General features: G+C 43.0%; 1 protein-coding gene across 2 annotated transcripts in view; it reads right to left on the bottom strand.

The window, feature by feature from the left end:
• Positions 1-19,992, bottom strand: part of LOC134088586 (uncharacterized) — a 23,218-nt gene extending 3,226 nt beyond the window's left edge. Inside the window, exons 1-13 of one of the 2 annotated variants that reach the window (XM_062542631.1) lie at positions 19,925-19,992; positions 17,201-17,356; positions 15,064-15,539; positions 12,872-14,852; positions 11,787-11,957; positions 11,210-11,362; positions 10,894-11,064; positions 9,999-10,151; positions 9,732-9,893; positions 5,450-5,620; positions 2,987-3,160; positions 2,567-2,740; positions 46-92 (exon numbers count right to left, since the gene is read on the bottom strand). In XM_062542631.1, coding sequence (XP_062398615.1) covers positions 46-92; positions 2,567-2,740; positions 2,987-3,160; positions 5,450-5,620; positions 9,732-9,893; positions 9,999-10,151; positions 10,894-11,064; positions 11,210-11,362; positions 11,787-11,957; positions 12,872-14,852; positions 15,064-15,539; positions 17,201-17,355 — 3,988 coding nt within the window. In that variant the 5' untranslated portion in view covers position 17,356; positions 19,925-19,992. Of the gene's footprint in view, positions 1-45; positions 93-2,566; positions 2,741-2,986; positions 3,161-5,449; positions 5,621-9,731; positions 9,894-9,998; positions 10,152-10,893; positions 11,065-11,209; positions 11,363-11,786; positions 11,958-12,871; positions 14,853-15,063; positions 15,540-17,200; positions 17,393-19,924 lie in introns of both variants that reach the window. The other variant, XM_062542624.1, reaches the window with a different exon arrangement.
• Between the last annotated feature and the right edge of the window lie 744 nt (positions 19,993-20,736).

Below are 20,736 nucleotides of genomic sequence, written 5' to 3'. Positions count from 1 at the left end.
AGATCATGTGAACAGCTTTTTTTCAGGAAAAGTAAAGTCACTCACATTTTCTGTGTCCTGGTTTAATCCTGCACTCTCCTCCATGGTCATACCTTAAGAACGATGAGAGAAGAAAATACAGTTTTGACACATCACTGCATTTAGTATGAGATGTGTTTATTATGAATTCAATATCAAGAATATCATATTCAATATCAAGAGTAAACTTCCATGTTCTTCTCAACACATTTTATACTGCAAGGATCTCCACTTCATGTTAGAATGCTGTTAGAATGCCCCAGCTCCATCTCAGCGTTTAAAGATGTTTCTAAACAAAGTTTAGGAGGAGCCCATGGGGTTGATTGACAGCCATCACTCACACAGGGAATAAAAGCCTCCTTACTGCTGTTTACGCCAGGACTTCCTCCCTGACTGCCCCTTCCAGTTGTTGAGGGGGCAACTGCTCCCTCCCTTTGCCCCTCTACCCTCTACCCATTCCATGCTGAGAGTCACACTAGACTTCCCTGCACCATCAGCTTGGGCACCCAGCAGTGCCATGGAACAACATTCCATTTCATCTGCCTATTTACGCATTTCATGCCATCTACCTACTAATAATTTCATGCCTATTCCATCTGCCTATCATGTATACTGTCGTATGTTGTATCGTGCTGAATATTGGATATTAATCACGCAAATGGCATTCTAACAGCTTTCTTCCAGCCCAGGTCCAATAGTTGTTTAAGGCTGCCACAGATAGGATGAAATGAGCCCTGAGACCCATGCAGCAACAGCTCTACTGAGACCCATGCAGCAACAGCTCTACTGAGACCCAGCAAACAGCTCTACTGAGATCCATGCAGCAACAGCTCTACTGAGACCCATGAAACAACAACTCTGCTGAGACCCATGAAACAACAACTCTGCTGAGATCCATGCAGCAACAGCTCTGCTGAGACCCATGAAACAACAACTCTGCTGAGATCCATGCAGCAACAGCTCTGCTGAGACCCAAGCAGCAACAGCTCTACTGAGACCCATGCAGCAACAACTCTGCTGAGACCCATGCAGCAACAGCTCTGCTGAGACCCATGCAGCAACAGCTCTACTGAGACCCATGCAGCAACAGCTCTATTGAGACCCATGCAGCAGCAGCTCTGCTGAGACCCATGCAGCAACAGCTCTGCTGAGACCCATGCAGCAACAGCTCTACTGAGACCTGAGAAATGCTGCAAAAGCCCCACACCTCCACCCCACTTGCACAAATATGGAGGCACACTACACCTCCACATGCCGCGTGGATGTAATAGTCACACACTTAGCCAGCACCGCATGCACAGAATGCAGACGCAGGATTATGCCAGACCCCTGCGCTGCTCTGATAACTCACAACCTGCTCATGATCTGGAATGCAGAGTTTCCACCTTCAGTCATGCAGGAGGCCCACATTTATCATAGCAACAGATTCTGTTCCAGACTCACTTTCAGCCTCGCACTCATATTTGCCATTTGGCCGTTGAGATGTAGTGAGGAAATGTGGCATAGTGAGGTTAATCTGGTGTAGATCTGCATCCATGTGTCCTTATCTACAAGCCATGGATCATAGTAGCCTAAAGGTTCATATCAAACAGATCATATTGACCAATCAGTAACGCTGACTGAATTACGCTTACTTGAGCCTCTCCTCCACTCTTCTAAATCACCTTTCTGTCAATTTATTCCAGTGTCTAGAACATACTTACCATAACATATTTTCTTACAGTCTATTCTAACAGTAGCAATGCATCCCCTTACCTCGCTGTAGCCAAGGCGATTCTACATCCTCAGTCTCCTATTATACTCCCACCACTCTGGTCAACAGAGAAGATGCTCACTCTTGCCTACACTTAGTCACTACATCTCATATCATTACACAGTCCTCCCCATCCAGCTCACTCTCCATCACAGATGCTTTTCCCACCGGTCTCAGGCTAAGTTGGGCAGATACGCACTATTCAGCCTTCACTTCTAGTCATGAGCACAAACGTATCCCTAGCAACGGAAATCATATGCTTGGTCATTAGTCCTTGGACGCCTACTAATCTACATCCACCCAAGATTAGTCTAATGCAAGATATCCGACTAGTTTAACAGGTTTCCAATTCCTGTTTACTTCCCCTCTGCTAGTGGCCTGTGATGAAAGCGATCTTGAGGTCTTAGTCTGAACAGTTGGCGACAGGTGCGTCTAGATTTCTAGGCTAGGCGACAAGCCTACTATATATTTCTTTTCTCAACCCAGGGAAGCAGTTATTGGACATCACTCGCATGTGATCTTCACTAGTGGCATCCCAGGACCATGGCCAGCTACCAAGCCATACTCACTATTCTCAAACTGTTCACAAGCCTCATATGTGTGTGTGTAAGTCTGGGGGATTGCCTTTTACTTGCAGTACTTAAAGGGCCACATCATGCCCAGTTTAATATGTGGAAGGGAATCATCTGGAAACGTCACAGAATATTCAGTCTCCACAAAGAAAGCTCTCCAACACAGGACACAAATGGATGAACAGCTCCACTAGAAGGACATCTAAGATGTAACACATCTCACCTCAACGTCTCTAGTTTACAGATGGGATCATTCAGTCTGTCTGTGAGCTCTCTGACACCTGAGTCTCCTGGGTGATTGTAGTTCAGATCCAGCTGTTTCAGGTAGGAGGGGTTTGATTTGAGGGCAGAGGACAAGAGAGAACAGCCCTCATGTGTGATGAGACAACCAGACAGTCTGAAACAAGAGATGCTCTTTCTTAATTATAAATGAAGGAAAATGCATTGAAGGTGTACAAAGTAACCATTTGTATATTCAGTCAATTTTGACTGACACTCCCTAAATGTCGCCATTTGGCATTATAAGTCCAAATCACAAAAAATATTCACAGATGTCCAATTTGACATCACACACAGGCACACTGGTGTTTCTTACTATGTGGTGGGTAAAACACTATATTACATAACATTCCTAATTACTGACCTCAGTGTCTCCAGCTTGCATTGTGGATTTCTTAGTCCCACACAGAGCAGCTCCACTCCTTGATCCTTCAGGTCATTGTCACTCATGTCCAGTTCTCTCAGATGGGAAGGTGCACTTCGCAGCACGGATGCCATCATTTCACAGCTTGCTTTAGAGAGGTGGCACAGATTGAGCCTGTTTCAAAGGAGAGTGGAAGGTCAGTCTTTGAACACTGGACATTTTCAGGCCATCCTTTAGCACCATGAGGTCACTGTATCTCATGAGGATGGACACAGACACAGATGTGTGTAGCACTCACATTATGTACACAGCAGGGACATGGACTGGAGAAACACTACATTACACACTCTACAGCCATGTAAACAACTTGTTGTTGTCTTGTAGTGTCATGTGGGCAGCAGGGGTGATTCATGTTCCTAAGGTTAACTTAACTTAAGGCAAATAATTGTTCTCTTCCTGACTAATCAGAGAAGTCTAAATGTATCTAATTGACTTTTGCATTCTCTTTTCCACTATTCTGAAATGCTTGCATCAAGGTCAAGGTTCCTTTATTAGGTCTCCCAAGGGAGAAATGTGTTTTGGATTTAGGGGTAAGCTGCCACAGCCACAATACACAACACACCACAGGACATAGCACATATGCTATACATAGAGTAAATAAATATATAAAATACAAAAAGGGCACACATTCACATTGATCGGTCATGCTATAAATGACACTCACATCATGTTAAAAGGCCAATAAATAGCCCATAAATAGCACTCTCTCCCACCCAGTCCCATTAAGCACAGTCCCAAAGTAGACACTCACTCTCTCTCTCTCTGTACTCTCCAGTCACACACAGCACATCCATACACCACAGCCTCAGCACATCTCCACTCAGTTCAGCCCCCATACACAGCCCCCTACTCAGCACTTAGTATTGGTTTTGGGCCTTCCTACTGTTCTGCCCACGTTGCCCATTCATCATGTTGACTGACAGGGGGACAGAGGAATGTTTGTAGTGACTGTGCTAAACAGAAAGGGACCCTGTACCTCCTTCCTGTGTTCATGAGCTCATATTCTTGGTACAGCACATGGGAGGGGTCAGATAGAATTCTGTCAGCCTGCTGTAGAGTGGACTGCTCAGATAAGTCTTGGAGAGTGAGGGGAGCAGGGACTCCATCATTTGTCCAGCTGTTGTGTTGGTAATGTGACCACATTACCTAGTTGGGCCTTGACCTTAACTGTCAGATGTCCAAACCAGCTGGTGATGCCATAGTGCAAGATGGACTCTATGGTGGCTCTATACCAAATTAACATGATGCTCTCACAAACCCCAAAGACTCTCAGTCTCCGCAGGAAATGGAGACGCTGGTGCATTTTTGTCTAAATATTTGCGTAAGACGTAACCTGTCTGATGTTACTGCCATATATGGATATTTTCAATAAACATAATTTCATATGGAATGAATGAATGAAAGGTGAGTGAAATGTCTGGCACAGTTTTCAGTATGTGTGCTCCCATCCGTTTCTACATACAACAACGAGTACATGTAATAATGGAGGACAGGAGTGAAGTTATCAGCATGAGTGAGTTCAAACGGTAAAATGAAGATGAAAGCTCATAGCGGCCGCCATTAGGACGCGCCTATGAGCTGCCACATCACACTGGGAATCTATAGAGAGCTGAAAGAGTGGATGCCAGGCCGGTGGGAGTTCCTCTGCAAATGTTTTAATAAGAAAAGCAGACATGCCATCTGGCCCTGTTGCCTTGTTAAAGCATATAGTTTTAAATACCCTGGTAATCACCTCTGGATCTACTGTTATTCTGTTAATATCAACATGACAATGCACTTGATCTTAAACTGCATCCTGCAGGTCAGTAGCCTAGAAATCTAGACGCCCCTAGCGGCAGCAAATGTAATTTGGCTGGCGGGGCAGTCTAGGCACGATCCATAGAGCCAGGGAGCTGAGAACCCGAAGCACCAGCGGGCCAATCACAGCGTGTATACTGTAGAGTCGGTGGGTGGGCTTAACATAATGGTGACTGACATGCGACCAGAAGTTGCGACGGTTACGCATCCTGTTATTTGAAAACAAGAAGATGATTCGTTTAGCGTTATCCTATTGCGTGGAGAGGGAAGGTTACGCATCCTGCTACTTGAAAACAAGAAGATGATTCGTTTCGCGTTATCCTATCGCGGGGAGGGAATTTGAAAGACAACTGTTTATCCCACCCCTCCGATTGAGCCCTGTCTACGGTGTGTCCAGACCCTACATCTTGATGTGGGTCTGGCTCGTCAAGCTAGCAGGTCAGAGCTGGGAAGTCCCTTTCAGCACAGATGCCATCATGTCACAGCTTGTTTTCAAAAGCTGGCACTGACTCTGTCTGTTTTAACACATACTGCAGCTGATGATTTATTCTAAAAAAAATACAGATAGGCGGCCAACAGTGCCACAATATGTGTGCACATACACACCTTAATGTTGTCAGCTTAGAGTGAGGGCTATTGAGTCCTGTACAGAGAAGCTGAACTCCAGACTCCTTCAGGTCATTGTAACTCAGGTCCAGTTCCTTTAGGGAGATGGAGGACTGCAAAGCAGAGGCTACAGCCTTACAGGTTACCTCTGTTAACTCACAACCAGCAAGTCTGCAGAGAGTGAGAGGGCAAGAGACAGATGTCAGAAAACAGAATGGTGGCATGCATACATTCATATTCTTACCATTATTATCAAAAGTTTTTAGCTAAAATCTTATTAACATTATTTAACAGACATTGACACATTATAATACAAATAAATAGGGAAAGGAATAGAGGACATTGAGTGAAATAATAGTTTCTACTTGTAAGAATGGGGTTGTGATTGAAATTAGCTTTCATCACAGAATCCCCTTCCTGCAGCAATTACAGACATTGTAGCCTGACCGCTTCATCTCTAAATGAGTCTTGTTGCAATGTGTTGGGTCACTGCCTAGTTTTATGATGAATATTAAAGCAGTAATATCACTTTGAGAAAAACAGTGTGCAAAATGAGATAATACAGCTTAGGTCTTGTACAGCTTCCCTGCAAATGGACTCCCACTAGTCATCCCAACCTCAGTGTCCAGCTCCCTGTGTGGATGTAGAGCTCTATGTGCATGGACACACCTAGCCCGGTCATACCAAACCCTCGTACTAATATCGTACAGAGGGTCTGGACCTAACTGTACTCCATTCAGAATCGATTTCAGGCAGGAGGCATGAACTCTGTTGAAGTTTGAATCGATTGGGCCTGATTTTACCCAATCGCTACGTTTGGTCGTGACAGCTATAGAGACTACAATGCGCATATACTCGACGTCATCGTTAACACCCCCCTCCCCCGATCCCCCCCGTTCGCTGATTGGTCCGGATGGAATGCATCCTGGGAAATCGAGTTCAATGGGATTAGACCCAGACGTAATGGTGAAGGGAAATGAAAATCGAGCGGAAGCTTACGGAGGGCTATGCCAGGCTAGGACACACCAGCAGGGAGCACTGAACTGATCTGGGGTCAACTTCCTCTCAAACCAGGCACAACAATCAGTAGCCTGACGACGTCATACTCAATTCTTGTCAGAATATGAGTCTGAAACTGCTCCATTCAGCTGCGATTATGGGGTGTGATTCAACTGATACAGGGCGGAGGGGTTAGCTCTGCACTCATTGGATAGCCCAAACCAAACAGAACAAGTTATTGGCTGTCAGTATCTGCGAAATCTAAAGGCCTAATCGGACGGGATTAGTTTTATGGGGGGACGTAGAGTAATGCAGGTTTACCATACATAGATTTCTCGAAAACATGCGCACGCACGCAAGGGGCAGAAAGCACCATGAACAGCATTAAGCAGCTGCTCTCCGTGAAAAGATTAAAATGAATTTTAGTGCCGAAAACAGCACTATTCAAAATGACGATGGTTAGAGAATGTTCAGGAATGTAAAGTAATGCATATATTTGCCAGAAACCACCAAAACCGGCAAAAAGACGATATTTTATAAATAATGAAAACGAACGACAAACTCTGAAATAAGCTCATAAATGAGATGTTATCATCAATTAGACAACAGTGGCATACAAAAAATGCCGATTATAGCGTACAGCAGCTGGTTATTAGGTTAACTTTATAACGTTAAGACCGGCCATTCGGCGTCTTCTGCCCCGTGGGTGCGCGCGCATCTAGTTTTGTTAGTAAACAGGAAATCTGTGTATGACCTCTGTAATATAAATGTCCAATTCGGACGGGACTAGACATCTCTGTCATTTTTTTTTTTTTTTTTTTTTTTTTTTTTTAAATTATTACTTTACCTGATGTCACCCCATAAAACTAATCCCGTCCGAATAGGCCTTTAGTTTTATGGGGTGACGTCAGGTAAAGTAATAATTACCAGGTAATGTAGTCCCGTCCGGACGCACCATGTCAGTAAACATAACGGAGAATGTCGGTGACATTTACAGACACTTTTACCTTCCGTAAAACGGTCCGGAGAAATTACCTTAGGTAATATTAATCCCGTGCGAACGCGACCCTCTGTAAAGATGTCTGTAATATTTCGTCACATCCTGATTTGAAAACAATTCCACCATAGTCTGAATGAAACATAACATGCTGTGCAGCTCCTAATAGGGCGTTAGCTAGTTTGCCTAATAGCTTGATATTGTTAGCCATTTCAAACTACTTATGGCATAACATAAAGCTAACGTTTGCTAGTTTAACCAACTTGTGTAGTCTTTCAAATCTGAATGCCGCACGTACCTGACGCAAAATATCACGTGCACGGCGACGAAGATGTGACGGCAGAACGTAAACATAGTTACTCCTCCCATGTCAGGTAAAATGACAGAGATGTCTAGTCCCGTCCGAATTGGACATTTATATTACAGAGGTCATATGATAAACCTACGTCCCCCCATAAAACTAATCCCGTCCGAATAGGCCTTAAAGGCCTATTCGGACGGGATTAGTTTTATGGGGGGACGTACAGTAATGCAGGTTTATCATATGACCTCTGTAATATAAATGTCCAATTCGGACGGGACTAGACATCTCTGTCATTTTACTTGACATGGGAGTAACTACGTTTACGTTCTGCCGTCACATCTTCGTCGCTGTGCACGTGATACTTTGCGTCAGGTACGTGCGGCATTTTCAGATTTGAAAGACTACAAGTTGGTTAAACTAGCAAACGTTAGCTTTATGTTATGCCATAAGTAGTTTGAAATGGCTAACAATATCAAGCTAATAGGCAAACTAGCTAACGTCCTATTAGGAGCTACACATGTCATGTTTTCATTCAGACTATGGTGGAATTGTTTTCCAATCAGGATGTGACGAAATATTACAGGCATCTTTACAGAGGGTCGCGTTCGCACGGGATTAATATTACCTAAGGTAATTTCTCCGGAACGTTTTACGGAAGGTAAAAGTGTCTGTAAATGTCACCGACATACTCCGTTATGTTTACTGACATGGCGCGTCCGGACGGGACTACATTACCTGGTAATTATTACTTTACCTGATGTCACCCCATAAAACTAATCCCGTCCGAATAGGCCTTAAGACAACGAGATATGTAGCAGGGTAGGCTATATGGAAAACATCCTCCCTCGTTTTTAAAAATAATTCCGTCAAACGGTATGCAATGAACAGCTGGGGAAGTGTGTCGTTAACCCAACGAGCAAACAGGAACAACATCACCCAAACATGCTGTTTTAACTTGGTGAAAGTGAAACTGAAGTTCTAAGTGTTCAGGAATGGTTGTGTGAATCCGTGATAAAACCTCCGTTTCAATAGCTAACATAAACGAAAGGCCAAACTGCATGAACAAATTATGCATTCATAGCCATAGCGTTTCTGTTGCAATCAAAATCAACCTAAGCCAACACGGTCTCACACCCAACTCGTCGAGCGAGGATGCATGCAGCCGTGAACGTCACTGCTGTTCATCTGTCAATCATCACGTAAAGCCCGCCCTGACAATGTGATTGGTCCGAACAGATCTGTATCTCGAATAGTAGCAGCTGAACGGTAGCCTGACTCTCGCCAGACCCTTGTAGTTCCGCCATGCTCCATCAGAGGCGTTTCGCTGAGCTCCACACAAGGGTCTGGACGCGAGGGCAATCCAAACCCCTGCCAGTGATTCAAAAAATGAGCAACCAATCAGGAGCGCCGAAGCGAGTGTTTGATTCAAATAACAATGGCGGCACGCCGCGAGGAGTCTTGTGCTGACATTGATTCTGCTATTTCAACCGTTTTGTCGAATCTACTGTATCGAGTATTCATTCTTTAAAAGATTAACAGAGAATAGTTTTGAAGACATTTATTGGTGGCAAGGATGTTTTTACTCTTCTTCCGACCGAGTTTGGCAAGAGCTTGAAGAAGCCTAGCACGTCATTCAAGATAACAGGCAAGTGGTTTATCAAATCACATGCGAGGATGTTTTACAAGGACCCGCCTTCAGAAATACATCTCCTATCGCGAAGTCCCAGATCCTTGTGTGAAGCAGACAGCGAACTATAGGATCTGGCGAAAGTCAGGTTAGCTGAAAGGAGCAGTGCCAGACCGAAGTTCCCTGCAGAAAAAGGATGTAGGCGGGGCTAAACTTCGGTCTGGCATCCAGGCTAAACAATCAGAGCAAAAGTTTCTCAAAATGCTTCTATGCTTCTAAGTCTGAATGTCAAAATTATTTGAAAGTTTGAATGTGTAGATAAGACCTCTGTGAAGTCTTTCAGAGTTTTACTGACCTCAGTTTCTCCAGGTGGCAGTTTGGGTTTCTAAGACCAGAGAGCAGCTTCTCTGTTGATGTTTGCAGATCACAACCAGTCATGTCCAACTCACTCAGTTGAGAAATATAGGAAAGAACTGAGACCACAACCTCACGGGAGCTGAGTCCACGGCTGATGAGTCTGTGGTGAGAGAGGAAAACACTTTAAGCAACAGGTCCTCTATACTCCTTACACTCCAAACATGAAAAGACAGAAAACAAGATGTGCACTGTGCAAAATACAGACCTCACTTTACAGACGTGATTCAGTGGTTGATGGAGCAGTTGTCCTCCACAGTCCTGAAGCTCACTGTCACTGATGTCCAGCTCTCTTAGGTGGGAGTTTGCCCACTGAAGAGTCAAGGCCAGAAATCTTCCTCTCAGTTTACAGCCAACAAGTCTGTAAGAACACAAACCATGTAACAGAGAATCACAAATAGTGAAATCAGAGAGGCATGACGAGTGATGTTTTCAGTGTCTAGTTAATACACTCTACGGTTGACAGGGCTTTATACAGGGAGTATTATACTAGACAGGTCTGGGACCAGTTCATTCACACCAACATGGACATTAAAAACCCAGTGCTTCTCAAACTCATGCCTTGAGTCTAGCATCTCAGAACAGTGACAGTATAATCTACTGTATGTCCAAAGTGTGGAGTTGGTGCAGGTGCAGGAAGAAAGCTCTCTGCATTATAAGAGACTCCTCTCACCCGGCACATGGACTGTTTGTTCTCTTGCCGTCTGGCAGGACACATTGCTTCAGAAAAACAACAACAGTCAGAAGCTGCCAAAGCTTCATTCCACAGGCCATACAATTGTTAAACTCTTTGTAACTGACACACAAGTTGTATAAGTGGGTACGGATTTAAAACGATTCGGTGTATTCATTTATTATGCTCATTATTCTGTATATTCTTAAGCATCTGAACTTAAGAACTTGATTGTAATTTGTTAGCTTTACACTTATCTTTTTTGAATTGTCACTTTTAAAACAGCTTTTTTTTTAAACTTTATTTTCTAACTGATTACAAATGTACACTGTAGATGTTTTACAAATATGGCTAGAATGACAAATAAAGTTAAACTTGAATGTGTACTGTAGATAAGGCCTCTGTGAACTGTCTTTCAGATTATACTGACCTCAGTTTCTCCAGTCGACAGTTTGGGTTTCTAAGACCAGAGAGCTGCTTCTCGTCTGATGAGTGCAGATCACAGCCACTCATGTCCAACTCACTCAGTTGAGAATAATATGACTGCAGAACTGAGACGACAACATTAGACGAGCTGTCTTTGAGTCTACAGCTGATGAGTCTACAGTGAGAAAGGAAACCAGTATAAGCAACATGTCCTCTGTACTTCTTACATTCCCAAATATAAAATGCCAATGAATAAAAGATAAACAGTTTTTAGATCCAACAGAATGCACCAGTCTGTGTGCACTGTGCAAAATACAGACCTCAATTTACAGTCTTGATTCAGTGGTTGATGGAGCAGTTCTCCTCTACAGTCCTGAAGCTTACTGTCACTGATGTCCAGCTCTCTTAGGTGGGAGTTTGCCCACTGAAGTGTCATGGCCAGAAATTGTCCTTTTAGCTTACAGCCAACAAGTCTGTAAGAACATACATCATGTAACAGAATAGATACAGTAAGACCTCTGTGCTTTCAGGATATCACTGACCTCAGAATCTCAAGTTTGCAGTTTGGACTAGTGTAGAGCAGAGAGCAGTTTTTCTCCTGACCTCTGCAGGTCATTCTGACTCAGGTCCAGCTCAATTGTAATTTTAAATTATGATCAGACTGCTGCCCACATTACAAGTATTAATTGAAGACCAAACATGTATGTATTATTATTCACAACATACAGTTATTAAAGAGAAAATTATGCCATATCAACCTAAATGTTCCACTGTGTGGATTCTGTGCTCTATATACTATCCTTTACAAATAATGAAATTAGAAAAGATATATCAATCTGGTAAACATAGCCTGTGTTTGGCAGTATGTGTATGTCATTAGTCTACAATATTACTAACCTCAGTGTCTCCAGTTTGCAGTTTGGACTCTGTAGAGCAGAGAGCAGCTTTTCTCCTGACTCCTGCAGGTCATTCTGACTCAGGTCCAGCTCTCTTAAGGGGGAGTTTGCAGACTGCAGAGCGGAGGCCACGATATCCCAGGACTTCTCTGTTAGCTTACAGCCAGCAAGTCTGCAAGAGGGATAAGACCCCCAAACATACAAAGATTACAGTAGAGAATGAAACCCAAGTACAATTACAGTTATTACTGTATAGTGTCTAACCACAGACACTAAATTATAAAGGCTGATCAGTGTTACTATAACAGAGGTGCAAGTACATCCTGTGCATTGAATTAAGAGTTTGACCAGATATCTGCTGGTGCCGAGATGGAGTATTATCATGATGGAAATGTAATTACAGAGGAAAGCTTGTGTATCCGTCAATTAAATAATACTCTAATCTACATCTATCTGATGCTACCCTGGCCTAAGTGCTGCTACTGACCATTTCGTGACCAGATACCACCTGGTGCCGAGATGGAGTATCATCATGATGGGAACGTAACACTGAGGAAAGCTTGTATATCTGACAATTAAATAATACTCTACTCTACATCTATCTGATGATACCCTGGCCTAAAACACTTACTATTAAAACTGGAGAATAAACATATGAATTGAGGTATCTAAAAATAAATACTTGAAAATACTTGACGTGTTTATTGTGAGGAAATATGTGCATGTGCATCCCGCAAAATTAGAATATTTTGGAAAAGTACATTGCGCTGTCTTGATTGAGGGATTGAAGGGTCAGGAAACTTTACTAAAACTTTGACTTAAATAGATGAGTAGAGCTCTTCCTAGGTTTCTACAGTATATTATTAAATCTTCATTCTCATATTTTTTCATGAGCTGTAAACTGTAATCATCAAGATTGAGATTATCAAAGTTAAAACAAAAAGGCTTGACTTTCACTTTGTGTTATGAATCTCGAATACATGAAAGTCACACTTTTGAAATAAATGCAAAACAAATGTTGATGTACAGTACAGTACCTGTTTGTTATACATAACTTCAGAATTGTGATGTGTTTATTATACTCACAGAGCCTTCCTGCAGCATCTCACAGCTGGCATCAGTCTGTGTTGTCCCTCCTCTGGTATTCTGTATTTGCTCAAGTCAAACTCGTCCAGCACCTCGTCAGACATCAGAAGCATGTGGGCCAGTGCTGACCAGTGGGCAGGTGACAATTCACCTGATAGGTTATCTGGAGATGTCAAATACACTTGCATTTCTTGATGTAGAGAGTGATCGTTCATTTCAAATAAGCAGTGTAAAAGATTGATGTATCTTTCAGGAGAAGAATCCTTCCTGTTGAGTTTCTTGATATATTCACATGTGCTCTTGATGTTGCCTGAACTGTTGTGGATGCTTGGAAATAAGCCTTGTAAAAGGGCCTGATTCTGCTCTACTGATATGCCTACAAGGAAGCGGATATAAAGGTCCAGGTGTCCATTCTTGCTATCCAAAGCCTTATCCACTTCCCCTTTCAACAGATTATACAAAGTATTATCATGATAACAATCATCGTCATAGTCATAACTGTCATAATCATCATAACTGTCATCATCATACTCTTCTTCTTCCTCATCCTCTTCTTCCTCCTCATCCTTCTCTTCTCTCCCCTCCTCTCCATTCTCCTCTTGTCCTTTCTTCCCTTTACTCTCCTCCTCCTCCTCATCATTATGGTCTCGACTAGGAAGTCTCTTCAAGGAAATTCTATTGAGAACTGCATCCAACGTGTTTTCTTTCAGATAGGAGGCAAACACATGCAGTGCAGCCAGAAACTCCTGGATGCTCAGATGCACAAAGCAGTAGACCTTCTTGTGGTGAAACACACATTCCTCCCTGAAGATCTCAGTGCACATGCCAGAGTACACTGAAGCTTCACTGACATCAATGCCACACTCTCTCAGGTCTTCCTCATAGAACATAAGATTGCCATTCTCCAGATGCTTGAAAGCCAGCTCTGCCAATTTCAATATGACACCCTTGTGTGATTCCAGGAGCCTCTGTCCATCTGTCTCACTTTCTTCTTGAAACTTCTGCTTCTTGCTGGTGGTCTGGATGAGCAGGAAGTGTATGAACATCTCAGTCAGTGTTTTGGGGGCTTCTTTCCCATCATCTTGTTCCAGTATCTGCTGAAGGACAGTGGCTGAGATCCAACAGAAGACTGGCATATGGCACATGATGTGGAGACTCTTGGTTGCCAAAATGTGTGAGATTATTTTGTTGGCTTGAATCTGGTCACTAATCCTCTTCCTGAAATACTCTTCCTTCTGTGGGTCATTGAACCCTCGTACTTCCGTCACCTGACTGATGCACTGAGAAGGGATCTGACTGGCTGCTGCTGGTCGAGAGGTTATCCAGATGAGAGCAGAGGGAAGAAGAGGTCCCTGAATGAGGCTCGTCATCAGCACATCCACTGATGATGTTTGTGTCACATCACACAACGCGTGGTTCCCTTGGAAATTCAGTGGAAGTCGACTCTCATCCAGACCATCAAAGATGAACACAATGTGGCAGTCTTTGTATTCACCATTCTGTAGCTCTCTAAGCTCAGGGTGGAAGTCAAGCAGGAGCCTGTGAAGACTGTACTGATCATGTTTGACCAAATTCAGCTCACGGAATGAAAGCACAAACATGAAATCTACATCCTGATTAGCTTTCTCCTCTGCCCAGTCAAGGATGAACTTCTGCACTGAGACGGTTTTTCCAATGCCAGCAATGCCCTTGGTCATGACTGTTCTGATTTGTCTCTCCTGTCCAAGTAAGGGCTTGAATATATCATTACAGTTGATTGCTGTGTCATCAGTAGTTTGTGGCCTGGATGCTGACTCTACCTGCCAAACCTCATGCTCATTATTCACCCCTTCACTCTCTCCCTCTGTGATGTAGAGCTCTGTGTAGATCTTGTTCAGGAGTGTTTGAGTCCCTGACCTTATGATGCCTTCACATATGCTCTCAAACCTCCTCTTCATGCTGGCTTTATGGGTCATCAGTACTCTGTTCAGAACACGGTCATCTGTTTGGCAGGACACAAACAAACAAACCAAAGGATAAACATAATTCATAACTAATTGGTCAGTATTTCTACAACACAGTTTTCTTTCGAAAGTACTTGTATCAGATAAAACCTTAACAGTTAATAGAGTGCGTAACATTTTTATCTATTTTAAATAAATAGTCTTTTTATCATGCGCAAGCCCTGCTCTTGGACACATATCTTCTAGTACCTGTTAGTTTGGCCCTTTTGACTGGAACATGCTCAGTTTGCAGATGGGTGCTGCCTGTCATGACTGTGTGCACATCTAAGGGAGGCTGTGGAGAGATCTGTGCCGTGTGGATGTGTGGATAAAGAGGGTGCTGGATGTGTGGATGATTGTGCTGCCCCATGGCTGAGTTTGAGTACTGAGGATGCTGCCCCGTGTCTGTGTGTGGGGATGGAGGAACTTCACTGTGTTGGTTAGATGGAGGCTGTGCCATGTCTGTAGATGGGTACAGTGGTTGAGTCATGTCAGGGTTTATAATGGGTTGTGTTCTGGGTCTCTTTCTGCACTGGGGGCAGCTGTAGTCTCCTGATGGACCAGACTGGCTCCAGTAGCTGTTGATGCACTGCCTGCAGAACCTGTGTCCACAGCTGGTGGTGACTGGGTCCCTCAGTAGCTGCTCACACACTACACACCTGGACTGATCCTGGGTCAGTATGTTCCTAAATCCACAGGAACAGGAATTCATCATTCACAGCAACTGACACTGAAGACAGGCCAATTGCTGCACACATACAGTCACAGGAAAACATACCACAGTGGAGGTGCAGATGAGAGTTGGTAGAAGAATATGATTTGTGCTGTTAAGAAGTGAGTGTGCACACATGCTTGTATACTAAGGACCACACACCACAATGTTAATTTTGTCAACAGAGATTTAGACACAAATTATCTATCAACATTGTTTATCTCAATAATGGTAATGCAAATGAAAAAAAAGACTAAATTAAAATTAAAGCGCAATTATTTTCGCAAATCCAAGTGTAAGTTTTAGTTTTAGTTTCAAACATTTAACATTGCGAATCTGCAAATCCCACCTGCTTTAATGAACAGAATCTTTCTGTCTGGATGGTTTGTTTCTGCTCAGTGCTTGCCAATTTATAACAATTGTGTATAATGTCATGTTCATTCTAATTTCGTTATCAACAAAATTAAAACAAAAATGGCATGAAATAGCTAACGTTGTATGTAATGAATCTAAAATGAAAGCTTCACTTTTTTTAAATAAACTTTTCCACAAAATTCACATTTTTTGAGATGCACCTCTATATAGGGAAAAACACTCTCTTTCTTTAGCCTGGCACGCCCTCCCAGTGACGCAACGCCTTCAGGCTTTTGCTGCTGGTCTGGTCAACTGCTCATTGAGAAGGATTTCTGAGTTCCCGAAATCTGCGGAACTGCCCCCTTTGGTCGAGAACCAATCAACTTTGAGCAGCTCCAACGGCTCTGGGTAGAGGCGTGTTCAAGGCAGCGGAAAGAGTGTTGTTATTGGTTTAAACTCGGCAATCCGCTTTCTGACATCTACCAGTAGCAAACCGAGGCACTTAAAGGAGGCGGGTCAACCAGCGCTGGCAAGAAACCGTGTTAGCACAGGCTGTTGGTCAGACTAAAGTCTCGCAGAGCCTTTGAAAGTCGATGGTAATCAGGCTACTCTTTCTTGGCTGTAGGTGGTTTCCTGTCTACTCTTGCATATGGATACAAAAGCTGAAATCTCACTTTGGATCAGACTGTGATCCTGCACTGCTGAAATTGTGAGGGTGATGCATGGACCGGTCACTCTTCATGGACACACAGCTGGGCACCGCACGCACGCACGCACACGCACACATGCACACCCTAAGGACATTCATCATCTAAGCTAGCATACAGCACTGTGTTTGCATTGTGTTCCCGTGGATCATTGCTAGGGTCTCCCCACTAGACAGATCACTGGACTTCTTGACAGTGCACTCTACATATGCAGTGCTGTAATACTGTATACAATTGAATATTGCATCTTTCATTTGAGACCAGATTGTTTTTGGCCATTGGTGCTCAGTGGCTTCAGAATCGAAATTTGTGATCATGCACCTCAACACCCCTTGATGATAATTTAGGACACAAACTAGCAAAGACATGGGGCGGCAACAATGGGATAATCTATCCCTTCTTCTATCTTTCTTTATGTAGATCAGTTAGGATCGAGGCCCGAGGAGCGAGGGAGGACTTATAAAGGCTGAATGAGAGGCACCCTATGTCTTTAAATTTGGAAACAACTCACCTTGGATAAGACAGCACTCTTCCTGTGCTGACCCCCTGATGCCCATCAGTGGAAACAACTCACCTTGGATAAGACAGCACTCTTCCTGTGCTGACCCCCTGATGCCCATCAGTGACGGGCTCCTCATTCTTCATGGACACGTGGCTGGACACGGCACGTGCTGCTCTGCCTGTCTGATTTCCACCAACAGCATCCTCACCGTCTTGAGGGAGATCCATCCTAATCAAGCAATATGAAAATGAACATAGAGTGTATCTGTGAGAGAGAAAGAGAGGTGAGGAAAATGTTTTTGATGAGAGGTTTCTGATTAAATGCTTACTAAATAAGTATTATTTATTAGTAGCCTACTATATGCAGGGTTTCCCGCAGCGCTTTCCTGCTAAGGCGGCCGCCTTAACAACACAGGGCTGCCGCCTTAACTAGCGTCTTCAAGAAATAAATAAATAAATAACTATATTATGTATAGTGATATTCGCCGTATTACTCTGTCATGTTTTCTCCATGTCATTCCAAACCGTAGCCGCTAGTCTCCCTTCTCTGTAGAACGCATAAAGAAAAGAAACTTTTTCAAATCGAGTTGGCCTATGCGCACAGGCGACGCGCTCATTCAGCATGAGTATTTGATATCAGGTCAGGTGCCACTGCCACGCATATCTCAGAGTGACTGCGAACACAAATAGCCTAAACCTTGCTAGATTTGACGACTCTCACAGGAATGGTTCTCCGTTGAATCTACCAAATGTGTGGGATGAGCGGCATAACACTTTTGAGCGCTTTATCTTTTTTTTTTAATCACTCGTCTACTATGAATGCATAGCCCACTGCATCTTGTAATTTGTTGTGACAAACACTTGTGCCATCTGGCCTACAGCTAACAACAACTTGTGACGGCTATTCATTCACGTGTTGTACAATACTGAAATTGTCTGAGGTTTACACAGGCTAGTTTAAACTTTAAACATAGCGTCTCCCATGCCAGTTTCATTCATCCCGACCGGGCGGGACGCACGTTTCCGTTTTGTAGAAATAATTCCTGAATGTTTTTGTTCAGAGCTGAACATGCAACTGTATTTGACAGATGACAGATTTGGTTGCTAGTGACAAAATATTAGCGTTCAATGCGGTACGATCTCGCTAATTATGTTTTTAAAAGCATTAAAAACGTTCCGGCTCTCTTAGGCTATATGAGCAACAGGCACAAATACAGCTCCAATCAAAGAATTTTAATAGAATATTATAATATTGACTGGCTTTAAAATATATCCTATGGTGCTATGCTGAGCAGTGCAAAGGTTTTGAAAGATACAAAAGGCCCTGCATTGGAGTTATAAACTTACACTTTTAAGGTATAGGCCTAATATTGTCTAAATTGTGTTAATGATGTTTAATTGGTTGCTGATTCAATTAAATCTGATACAATGAATGTGAAATCCAGGTATATTGCTGTCATTAGTGTCAAAATTCAACATTTTCAACATGCTGACAGCCTACTAATTTTTTACTTCAGCTGACCTCCTTGTCTTTAAGTAAATCAGAAAAGAAGTTATTTAGATAGGCTAAGTGTGTGCTAGACTGCTCCTGTAGCCAACAATCCCCTCTCTACCCTTTGGGAATTGAACTGTTATATGATCCTTGGTGATGTAAATTATGAAAAACCCTTTATTTGGTTGGTCTTGATGTGGCCTTGACTCCTTTAAGACTCGGTCTCGACTCAGACTTGCTTCCTAAAAGACTCGGTCGTTGTCACTCGGTATCGGCTGCAGTTCAACCAACGGTCTCGACCCCCCCCCCCCCCCCCCCCCCCCCCCCATCGAGGGCAGTGGCGGCGATGCGGTGGGGACGCTACGGCGACGCCCCCTTCCCCTGGACAGACACCACCTTAACTAACAAATTTTCTGGGGGAAACCCTGATATGTGTGTAAAGAGAGAGAGAGAGAGGTTCCTCATGAAGAGCTAACTTTTAGCAGCCACTGTATGTGGACCAATCAGATCTGTGGATACATTTCTGCTCCAACAATAACAGACATGTTGATATGAGATCAGGGAGGAAGTAGCCTGGGCCTATACACTTAAACATGAGACCATACTACTACTAAAGGTGTGTTGCTTTGACTGTGTCAATAAATACCGACAGTAAGCTACAACTGATAGTAAATTACTGTAGGACTGACTGAGGTGAAGTCGGCTTTTGAATGGAGACCTTCGATAAAAGGCAGTGTATTTTTTTTTATCAGTAGTAGGCCTAGTGTCGAAGTATGACAGCAGTCCCACGATAAAGAGGCGAATTTACCTTTGAGCCTTGAAATTGAACATTTTCTTTTCTTTGATGCTTTAATTTAAGACATGGTATAGGATTGGGGCTAGGCCTATAACAATTATGCCTATACTATGCTACTGGCTAGTAGCCTACATATCCATTCTTGGCAGATTCGTGTCGTTGTGATGTACTGTAGGCCATTTCTACCTACCTGTCTGTCTGCAGGCCTAATAACCTTTATAGATAGGTCTTTTATAGATGTACTGTATTATCTACGTTTCAGTTGATCCATTTGGGCAGATAATTGTACAAGGGTTACATTAAGGCCTATTTGACTTAAGTCACAACGCAAATTAGGCTAAAGTCAGAGTCTAAACGGTGATATGAAATGTAGGACTGGTCAATGAACATATCCATGACGTCTCCGACTGGTGTCCCTCTTTAATTATCTCCCGACCACGAAACCGACTTCATTTAACGCTTCTCTGTAATCGATCACAACCTTACATTAACTAACTTTATATACTTACCCCGATTAAACGTCCGAAATCTTCTCGACAGAACACCAGATTCTGATACGATGTCTCTTGAGATTTACTTTCGATTTTACCTGTTCCGCGTTCATCACGTGGGCAAATGTTTCCAGCCGATAGGCCACACACCACATTTTTAAACACAGCCACCAATATTTAGCCTAGAAATCTAGACGCCCCTCTGGCTGGTCAGGCTATTAAAGCAAGATCATAAGTGAGCCAATAACGAGCAGAGGAAGCAGAGTGAACTGTAGGTCCTGAGCTGTGCTAAGGAAGGCTATGAATTTGATTGCCATTCTGGTTATTCCTATATAGCCTACTTGTATCATTACAATTACTATAAGTGTGATGTGTGTGGGGAAAAAATGGAAAGACTCCTAAAGGTAACATTGTGTTAAAACATGAATAGGCTACACCATAAATATTCATATGAATGTGCAGGTGAATGTAGCAGACATACACTTGCATTTCCAATCTGTAGGCTCTATCTAAAGGCACAGGTCTACATGGTGATGATATATATATATATATATATATATAGGCTACATAACACATAAACAATCAGGTGTAAAACGAAATACTCAAGTAGCATAATGAACTAAATATATAGCATACAAGTCACATGCATCCATTTCCAATGCTAAATATTCAGAACAGTTATAAAAAGGTAAACACTACACACTTGTGGTCATAAAGTGGTACTGCATTTCCTCATGATCTTCCATGAGTTTGAATGCGTGCTTACAAGCTCTCTACGCATTCCAGTCAGGTCACAGTTGGCACCATGCACATAAAATATCCACATCTGA

Source organism: Sardina pilchardus, chromosome 1, assembly GCF_963854185.1.
Source record: "Sardina pilchardus chromosome 1, fSarPil1.1, whole genome shotgun sequence".
Classification (NCBI taxonomy): domain Eukaryota; kingdom Metazoa; phylum Chordata; class Actinopteri; order Clupeiformes; family Clupeidae; genus Sardina; species Sardina pilchardus.
This window is presented reverse-complemented; position numbering and strand designations above follow the sequence as displayed.